General features: G+C 37.3%; 1 protein-coding gene across 1 annotated transcript; it reads right to left on the bottom strand.

Moving 5' to 3' along the window:
- Positions 1-119: 119 nt before the first annotated feature.
- On the bottom strand, positions 120-10,473 carry LOC113220761 (probable ubiquitin carboxyl-terminal hydrolase FAF-X; the record flags this gene model as incomplete). The annotated part of the gene is made up of 5 exons (XM_026450075.1): positions 120-365; positions 506-662; positions 9,514-9,602; positions 9,687-9,907; positions 10,288-10,473. Coding segments are annotated over 5 exons (899 nt in total), but the record flags the coding sequence as incomplete, so codon positions are not given.
- Between the last annotated feature and the right edge of the window lie 489 nt (positions 10,474-10,962).

Genomic DNA, 10,962 nt, shown 5'->3' with positions numbered 1-10,962 from the left:
CAAGCTAACCATTAAAGCAAACAAAACTGCAACATGATTTTTTTGAGCACAATATTAATAAACATTGGCCTACACATTAAAAAAATACTTTTCTTTTTCCCATTTCTATCTGCTACCCATTAGTGGCTTTTTTTTTTTTTTTTTTTTTTTACCTCTTCTGGACAGAGTTCACAAGCTTTTGCAAGTGTCATCCTAGCACTATGTGATCTTTCTAAGAAATAACCATTTGATGTTTCATTGCTTTGTACTGGAGGAGACCAATTGTGGTAAGTATACTGAGGATTGCCAGTATATGGTCGTCTTTCAAGTTCATCTCCTAGCCATTCCACTGCCCAGGTCCATTTTCTTTTAAGATCACCATTACCCTTCAGAAGAAAATAAAACTATTTAGAATTTAGAATGATTTTCAGTATCAGCTTAAAATGTGAATTAAAAATTTTCATGATTATTTCCTTACTTGTGACAGAGATTTCTACAAATTTATAAGATAAAACAAAACTCTCACCTGTAAGATTTGGTAAGCAACAGGACAACTGCTAAATAGAGTTACCATACATTTTATGCACTGATACGCTCGTTTTTGATAGTGATTCTTTGAGCGCTGTATTGTATCGAACAGCCCATCTCGGTCATCTGGAATTCCTTTAAGTGCATTATGAATTCTAAAACAGAAACAGATGTAAAAATTTGTGATATCCAATAGTAACTAACATTTGAGTGCCTAATTATATGCCATTTAGTACATGTTTTTGATGTAATCGTATAATCTAATTAACATTAGAGTTACTTTCCTAAGTAGGTAGTAACAAATTAAAATTAAGAACATTTAACAAATGAGAAAAGAAATACAGAGAGCACAAACAGCTTGCCAAATATTACAGATCTGGCAACTTGAGCAGCTGGTTAGCAATCTGACTTAAAAGTCTGAGATCTTGCCAAATTACCAATCCAAAATGCTATCACTAAAATTACTAAGAACAAATTAAGGACAATGATGCTACATAATATTTCATAGTTTTTTTGCTTTCTTTTTTTTTTTTTTTTTTTTAAGAGATAGAATCTTGCTCTATGTCCCAGGCTGGCCTGCAGTGGCATGATCACAGTTTGTGGCTCACTGTTGCCTCAAACTCCAGAATACAACGAATACTTTCACTTCAGCCTCCCAAGTAGTTGGGATTACAGAAACACAACACTGTGTCTAGTTCACCACATTATTTCTACTAAAGCTATTAAATAGTCTTTTAAGACTACTTTAGTTGAAAATAACTTACTGATTATGGAACAGTCATGTAAATTGGCAGTATAAAATTAACTTTAATTCTGACACTATAAAAACACACACACGATGCGTAAAGCAATTTTCACTGACAATGAAAAAATCTGCCTGATTTACTAATGATCAATTATTTTATTTCAGGACTGCCTAACTGCAATATATTTACACAGCCAAGTGTTCCCTGTTTCTCCTTAATAGTCAATTTAAAAACTTGCAAACAAAGGTTGGGCGTGGTGACTCATGCCTGTAATCCCAGCACTTTGGGAGGCCAAGGTGGGTGGATCACTTGAAGTCAGGAGTTCGAGACCAACCTGACCAACAAGGTGAAACCCTGTCTCTACTAAAAATGCAAATCTAGCTGGTCATGGTGGCGCATATGTGTAATCTCAGCTACTTGGGAGGCTGAGGTTGCAGTGAGTGGAGATCACCCCACTGCAATCCAGCCTTAGGCAACAAGAGCAAAACTCTGTCTCAAAAAAAAGTTACAAACAAAAATATGTTTGCTTTCTTTTGTGTCATTACCTACACAGAAAAATAACTTGAATTTCTTTTTCCTCTATGCCATGTATCTTACTTAACAAAGTATTTTTATATTCCATGTCAGATGTCAGGTTTTTTTGTTTGCTTCAGACACATTTATAATACAAATTTTGTTTGGAAAGGGAAAATTTTGAAATCTAATCATTTCAGACAAAAAAATAACATTCTCTTCATTATACAAAACATTTCAAGCTTATGTTCATAAGGACAATATTAATTTTGTACAAAATCCGCTATTTTCAACATTAATCCAACATGTGTACCTTTACTATAATCACTTCCTTGGATAAGACAAGAAGGCTAAAAATATGATTTAGCTAAATTTAAAGCAACTACAAGATGTACATAGTTGGCTGGGTGCAACTATGTACACCTTGTATATGTGTAATTCCAGCTCACACATGTAATTTCAGCACTTTGGGAGGCCCAGGCAGGCGGATCACGAGGTCAGGAGATCATGACCGACCTGGCCAACATGGTGAAACCCTGTCTCTATTAAAATACAAAAAATTAGCTGGGTGTGGTGGCACATGCCTGTAGTCCCAGCTACTAGGGAAGCTGAGGCAGGAGAATTGCTTGAACCTGGGAGACGGAGGTTGTAGTGAGCTGAGATTGTGCCACTGCATTCTATCCTGGTGACAAAGCAAGAAAGAGTCTCAAAAAAAAAAGAAAAAGAAAAATTAAAAAAGAAATCACATAGCAAACAATATTTGTCTATAAATTCTTCCAAACACAGTAAAACTTTTTTAAGAAATAAAAAATTAGAATGCATTAAAACAAATGGGATCTAATATAAAACATTACTGATCTAATGCCACTTTTACATTACTTGATCTGCTTGATGGTGGACTGAACCACAATTTGAGAATTTTAATTGTTGAAATCTAATATTTTCAGTTCTCTAAAATTCACCATTACAATGATTTACCTTTAAGTACTGTGTTCTGCAGCTTTGTAATAAATGTGTTTTCAGGTTTTTTTGCTTATTATTATGTCTAATGGGTGTGTTTGTGTGCGTGTATGTTTGTGTGCGTCTGTGTATTGTCTGTGTGTGTTCCTAAAACAAGCTATTCTATTAATTCTCAAGAGGAGAAGAGTTAGAATTTTCAGGCAGAGTTAGGCAACTAATTCTATGGTATAATTCTTAAGACTGATTTTGCTGAAAAGAACACAATTTGAGGATTCTAGGGGTATGTTTACAGACCTGTTAGTAGCACAATCTCATTTCTGAAAAACTACTACTCTGATTTCTTATATACTAATAAAACTACTTAGAGGAGATAATTCTAGAAAAAGTACCTCATAATCTTAAAATATTAACAGAACTTAAGGAGGTATCAAAAGCCTTACTGGGTTCCTTAAAAAAATAAAAACAGTAAACGGAAGACAAAACCTAACATTAAGTATGAAAATGGAACATTAAGAGAAAAGAATGCAATGGAGAAATAGCAACAGCTCTGGTCTGCAGCTCCCACCATAACTGATGCAGAAGATGGGTGATTTCTGAATTTCCAACTGAAGTACCTGGTTCATCTCACTAGGACTGAGTGGACAGTGGGTGCAGCCCACAGAGAGTGAGCCAAAGCAGGGCAGGGCATCACCTCACCTGGGAAGCTCAAGGTGTCTGGGGATTTCCCTTTCTTAGCCAAGGGAAGCCGTGACAGACTGTACCTGGAAAAATGGGATACTCCCACCCAAATAGTGTGCTCTTCCCAAGGTCTTAGCAACTGGCAGACAAGGAGATTCTCTCCCATGCCTGGCTCGGTATGTCCAACATCCACAGAGCCTTCCTCACGGCTAGCGCAGCAGTCTGAGATCGAACTGCAAGACAGCAGCCTGGCTGGGGAAGGGGCGTCCTCCATTGCTGAGACTTGAGTAGGTAAACAAAGCAGTCAGGAAGCCTGAACTGCTTCTGCCCACTGGCTCCACCCACCACAGCTCAGCAAGGTCTACTGCCTCTAGACTCCACCTCTGTGGGCAGTGCTTACCTGAACAAAAGGCAGCAGACAACTTCTACAGACATAAACATCCCTGTCTGACAGCTCTGAAGAGAGCAGTGGTTCTCCCAACATGGTGTTTAAGCTCTGAGAACAGACAGACTGCCTCCTCAAGTGAGTCCCTGATAGCCATGTAGCCTAACCGGGAGACACCTCCCAACAGGGGCCAACAGACACCTCACATATCTGGGTGCCCCACGGGACAAAGCTTCCAGAAGAAGGATCAGGCAGCAATATTTGCTGTTCTGCAGCCTCCGCTGGTGATACCAGGCAAACAGGGTCTGGAGGGACCTCCAGCAAAGTCCAACTGACCTGCAGCTGAGAAACCTGTTAGAAGGAAAACTAACAAAAGAAAGGAAGAGCATCAACATGAACAAAAAGGACATCCACACCAAAACTCCATCTGTAGGTCACCAAAGACCAAAGGTAGATAAAACTACAAAGATGGGGAGTAACCAGAGCAGAAAATCAGAGTGCCTCTTCTCCTCAAAAGGATCGCAGATCCTTGCCAGCAACAGAACAAAGCTGAACAGAGAATGACTCTGACAAGTTGACAGAGTAGGTAGTCAGAAGGTAGGTAATAACAAACGTCTGCGAGCTAAGGGAGCATGTTCGAAACCATCGCAAGAAAGCTAAAAACCTTGAAAAAAGGTTAGACAAACGGCTAACTAGAATAAACAGTGAAAACCTTAAATGAATTGATGAAGCTGAAAACCATGGCACGAGAACTTTATGATCCATGCACAAGCTTCAACAGCCGACTGGATCAAGTAGAAGAAAGAGTATCTGTGAATGAAGATCAAATTAATGAAATAAAGCAAAAAAAAAAGATTAGAGAAAAAAGAGTAAAAAGAAATGAACAAAGTCTCCAAGAAATATGGGACTATGGGAATATACCAAATCTACGTTTGATTGCTGTACACTTGAAAGTGATGGAGAGAACGGAACCAAGTTGGAAAACACTCTTCAGGATATTATCTAGGAGAACTTCCCCAGCCTAGCAAGGCAGGACAACATTCACATTCAGGAAATACAGAGAACACCACAAAGATACTCCTCAAGAAGAGCAACCCCGAGAACGTAACTGTCAGATTCACCAATGGTAAAATGAAGGAACAAATGTTAGGGGAATCCTTAAGGTCGAGTTAACCACAAAGGGAAGCCCATCAGATTAACAGCTGATCTCTTGGCAAAAACTCTACAAACTGGAAGACAGTAGGGACAATATTCAACATTCTTAAAGAAAATAATTTTCAACCCAGAATTTCATATCCAGACAAACTAAGCTTCATAAGTGAAGGTGAAATAAAATCCTTTACAGACAGGCAAATGCTGAGAGATTTTGTCACCACCAGGCCAGTCTTATAAAGACTCCTGAAGGAAGCCCTAAACATGGAAAGAAACAACTGGTACCAGCCACTGCAAAAACATGCCAAATTGTAAAGATCATCAAGGCTATGAAGAAACTGCATCAATTAATTGGCAGAATAACCAGGTAACATGATAATGACAGGATCAAATCCACACCTAACAATATTAACCTTAAAAGTAAATAGGCTAAATGCCCCAAGTAAAAGACACAGACTGGCAAAATGGAGAAAGAGTCAAGACCCATTGGTATGCTGCATTCAGAAACCTCATCGCACATGCAAAGACACACACAGGCTCAAAATAAAGGGATGGAGGAAGACCTACCAAGAAAATGGAAAGCAAAAAAAAAAAAAAAAAAAAAAGAAAGAAAAAGAAAAAATAAAAAAGCAGGGGTTGCAATCCTAGTCTCTGATAAAACAGAAACTTTAAACCAACAAAGATCAAAAGAGACAAAGGAGGGCACTACATAATGGTAATGGGATCAATTCAACAACAAGAACTAACTATTATAAACATACATGCACCCAATACAGGAGCACCCACATTCATAAAGCAAGTCCTTAGAGACCTACAAAGAGACTTAGTTTCCTACACAATAATAATGGGAGACTTTAACACCCCACTGTCAATACTAGAAAGATCAACAAGACAGAAGGTTAACAAGGATATCCAGGACATGAAATCAGCTCTTTAACAAGCAGACCTAATAGACATCTAGAGAACTCTCCACCCCAAATCAACAAAATAGACATTCTTCTCAGCACCACATCACACTTATTCTAAAATTGACCATATCGTTGGAAGCAGAGCACTCCTCAGCAAATGTAAAAGAACAGAAATTATAACAAACTGTCTCTCAGACCACAGTGCAATCAAATTAGAATTCAGGATTAAGAAACTCAATCAAAACCAAACTAGATGGAAACTGGACAACTTGCTCCTGAATGACCACTGCATAAATAACGAAATGAAGGCAGAAATAAAAATGTTTTTTGAAACAAATGAGAACAAAGATACAACATACCAGAATCTCTGGGACACATTTAAAGCAGGGTGTAGAGGGAAATTTATAGCACTAAATGCCCACAAGAGAAACCAAGAAAGTTCTAAAATTGACACCCTAACATCACAATTAAAAGAACTAGAGAAGCAAGAGCAAACATACTCAAAAGCTAACAGAAGGCAAGAAATAAGTAAGATCACAGCAGAACTGAAAGTTAAAGAGACACAAAAAGCCCTTTGAAAAAAATCAGTGAGTCCAGGAGCTGATTTTTTGAAAAGATCAACAAAACAGATAGACCACTAGCAAGACTAGCAAAGAAGAAGAGAGAAGAATCAAATAGACACAATAAAAAGTGATAAAGAGGATATCACCACTGATCCCACAGAAATACAAACTACCATCAGAGAATACTATAAACACCTCTACACAAAGAAACTAGGAAATCTAGAAGAAATGAATAAATTCCTGGACACCTACACTCTCCCAAGACTAAACCAGGAAGAAGTTGAATCCCTGAATAGACCAATAACAGGCTCTGAAATTGATGGAATAATTAATAGCCTACCAACCAAAAAAAGTCCAGGACCAGACAAATTCACAGCCAAATTCTATCAGAGGTACAAAGAGGAGCCAATACTGTTCCTTCTGAAATTATTCCAATCAACAGTAAAAGAGGGAATCCTCCTTAACTCATTTTATGAGGCCAACATCATTCTGATACAAAAGCCTGGCAGAGACATAATAAAGAAAGAGACTTTTAGACCAGTATCCCTGATGAACATTGATGCAGAAATACTCAAGAAAATACTGGCAAACCAAATACAGCAGCACATCCAAAAACTTATCCACCACAATCAGGTTGGCTTCATCCCTGGGATGCAAGGCTGGTAAAACACATGCAAATCAATACACATAATCCATCACATAAACAGAACCAACGACAAAAACCACATGATAATCTCAATAGTTGCAGAATAGGCCTTCAACAAAATTCAACAGCCCTTCATGCTAAAAACTCTCAATAAACTAGGTATTGATGGAACATATCTCAAAATAATAAGAGCTATTTATGACAAACCAACTGGAACCATTCCTTTTGAAAACTGGTACAAGACAATAATGCCCTGTCTCACCACTCCTATTCAATATAGTGTTGGAAGTTATGGCGAGGGCAATCAGGCAAGACAAAGAAATAAAGAGTATTCAGTTAGGAAATGAGGAAGCCAAATTGTCCCTGTTTGCAGATGACATGATTTTATGTTTAGAAAACCCCATTATCTCAGCCCCAAACCTCCTTAAGCTGATAAGCAACTTGAGCGAAGTCTCAGGATACAAAATCAATGTGCAAAAATCAAAAGCATTCCTACACACCAATAACAGACAGAGAGCCAAATCATGAGTGAATTCCCATTCACAACTGCTACAAAGAGAATAAAATATCTAGGAATCCAACTTAAAAGGGATGTGAAGGACCTCTTCAAGGAGAACACACCATTGCTCAACAAAATAAAGAGAACACAAACAAATGGAAGAACATTCCATGTTCATGGATAGGAAGAATCAATATCATGAAAATGGCCATACTGCCCAAGGTTATTTATAGATTCAATGCCATCCCATTAAGCTACCAATGACTTTCTTCACAGAATCAGAAAAAAACTACTTTAAAGTTCACATGGAACCAAAGAATAGCCCACATTGCCAAGACAATCCTAAGCAAAAAGAACAAAGCTGGAGGCATCACGTCACCTGACTTCAAACTATACTACAAGGCTACAGTAACCAAAACAGCATGCTACTGGTACCAAAACAGATATATAGGCAAGTGCAACAGAACAGAGACCTCACAAATAGCCCCATACAACTATAACTATCTGATCTTTAACAAACCTGACAAAAACAAGAAATGTGGAAAGGATTCCCTATTTAATAAATGGTGCTGGGAAAACTGGCTAGCTATATGTAGAAAGCTAAAACTGGATCCCTTCCTTACACCTTACACAAAAATTAATTCAAGATGGATTAAAGACTTAAATATTAGACCTAAAACCATAAAAACCCTTAGAAGAAAACCTAGGTAATACCATTCAGGAGATAGGCAAGAGAAGGACTTCATGACTAAAACACCAAAAGCAATGGCAACTGAAGTCAAAATAGACAAATGGGATCTAATTAAAGCAAAGAGCTTCTGCACAGCCAAAGAAAGTACCATGATAGTGAACACGCAACCTACAGAATGGGAGAAAATTTTTGCAATCTACCTATCGACAAAGGGCTAATACCCAGAATCTACAAAGAGTTCAAAGAAATTTACAAGAAAAAAAACCCATCAAGAAGTGGGCAAAGGATATGCACAACACTTCTCAAGAGAAGACATTTATGCAGCCGACAGACACATGAAAAAATGCTCATCATCACTGGCCATCAGAGAAATGCAAATCAAAACCACAATGAGATACCATCTCATACCAGTTAGAATGGCAATCATTCAAAAGTCAGGAAACAACAGATGCTGGAGAGGATGTGGAGAAATAGGAACACTTTTACACTGTTGGGAGGAGTGTAAATTAGTTTAACCATTGTGGAAGACAGTGTGGCGATTCCTCAAGGATCTAGAGCTAGAAATACCATTTGATTCAGTGATCCCATTACTGGGTATGTACCCAAAGGATTATAAATCATGCTACTACAAAGACACATGCACACGTATGTTTATTGTGGCACTATTCACAATAGCAAAGACTTGGAACCAACCCAAGTGTCCATCAACGATAGACTGGATAAAGAAAATGTGGCACATATACACCATGGAATACTATGCAGCCATAAAAAAGGATCAGTTAATGTCCTTTGCAGGGACATGGATGAAGCCGGAAACCATCACTCTGAGGAAACTGTCACAAGGAGAGAAAAACCAAACACCACATGTTCTCACTCATAGGTGGGAAGTGAACAATGAGATCACCTGGACACAGGGCGGGGAACATCATACACTGGGGCCTGCTGGGGGGTGGGAGCAGAGGTACGGATAGCATTAGGAGCAATATCTAATGTAAATGACAAGTTGATGGGTACAGCAAACCCACATGGTACATGTAAACCTATGTATCAAACTTGCATGTAGTGCACATGTATCCTAGAACTTAAAGTATAATTTAAAAAAAAGAAAAAAGAATGCAAGTAAGTGGCATTTTTCCTTCATATGGTTTTAAAGACAGAATATTAAGCAGAGCACCAAAAGATAAAAAATGTATTTGGCAAATGACAATTCCAGTTATTTCAAGAACCTGGGAAACTAACTATTCTGATGGCAAAAGTGTATTCACCTGTGAGTCTGCCAGGAGTCCTCAATCAGTAAAATTTCGAAAAGTAGATCTAAATACGGCCAAAGTTCATAGGTATATGAATATGCAACCTACAATAGGTAAGAGATAGTGAATTACATATTTTAAATAAATAAATAAAATTACAGATACAAGAATGTTTGTTTTTCTTTCACCTGCCAAAGAACTTCGCTGAGGACAGTAGATGAGAACTGAGGATTCTCCCAAGAGCAAAAGTGAAGTAATTTGATGGTATTCTCTGAGTTACTGCAGTCTTCAATAATTTTCTTCACATAACTTGTTCTCACAAATAAAATGTCTGCCACATTCTGCTGAATTGGCATTATAGGCTGTGATAAACTGGGGTCACCAAAAGGATTGGGGAGAGGGGGATTACCTAGAACAAATTTGTTTTCAATGAAAAACTAATAGAATTCCTCACAAAATTATAATAATAAATTTCTTATCTTAAAAAATAAAATCTGATTTTAAATTAAATTAAAAATTCACCTAAATGGTCAGCAATATACCAAGATGAAAAAATGCAAAAATATAAATGCTGACACTAAAGACAAAGTTTATCATTCTTACACTAAGCATTTCATATCATAGTACCCTACATTTAAAAATTAAACTCCTTATTAAACATATGAAAAAGCTAAAGCTTAAATATAACATTCTAGAACATGGGCCTTCAGACTAATTTCATTTTTATAAATCTTCAGAGCTACTTTTAATCAAGTGCTACGTAAATCTACATGGAACATGTTACCTTACCATTGATTGAAGACTGCATTGTTGATGATACATTGCAACAAAGAATCAGCTGAGACACTACTGAATATAACTTGCCTAATTCAGCATACTGATATTTGATTGGAGGACCTGGTCCTTCGTCTAAAGACACAAGCATAAAGGTAGCAGGTATATTCAATTTCAGAAGCTGTGTTTTTTCTGGTACACCTATAAAAAAGGACAGAAAAATATGTAGGAAAAAAAAAAAAAAAAACAGGGTAAGTACTGCAATAATTTAAAATTAATTATTATAGCTCTTTGTAAGTTATATTAATAAAAGCTCTTTCTCTTTGCTTAGAATATAAACAATACAAGCAGAACACTGACAGAACAGAAAATACACTGATATAATTAAATAAGATAAAGTATCGTTAACTGTAAAATAATGATCATGACTATGGCATTCCAGTTAGCCTAGGTACTAAGAGAAATGTATATTTTCTAAGTCCTAGAGCAGCTGGAAAGACCTAGTTGAGGAATAACTTTCAACATAAGAAAGTAAGACAGAACCTAGCTGGGAATGGTGGCTTACACCTGTAATCCCAGCACTTTGGGAGGGCAAAGCGGGTGGATCAACTGAGGTCAGGCGTTCGAGACGAGCCTGTTCAACATGGTGAAACCCCATCTCTACTATAAATACAAAAATTAGCTGGGCAT

Source organism: Piliocolobus tephrosceles, unplaced genomic scaffold (genome assembly GCF_002776525.5).
Source record: "Piliocolobus tephrosceles isolate RC106 unplaced genomic scaffold, ASM277652v3 unscaffolded_11561, whole genome shotgun sequence".
NCBI classification, from domain to species: domain Eukaryota; kingdom Metazoa; phylum Chordata; class Mammalia; order Primates; family Cercopithecidae; genus Piliocolobus; species Piliocolobus tephrosceles.
The sequence above is the reverse complement of the archived record's forward strand: the minus strand, read 5'-3'. Positions and strand labels throughout refer to the sequence as shown.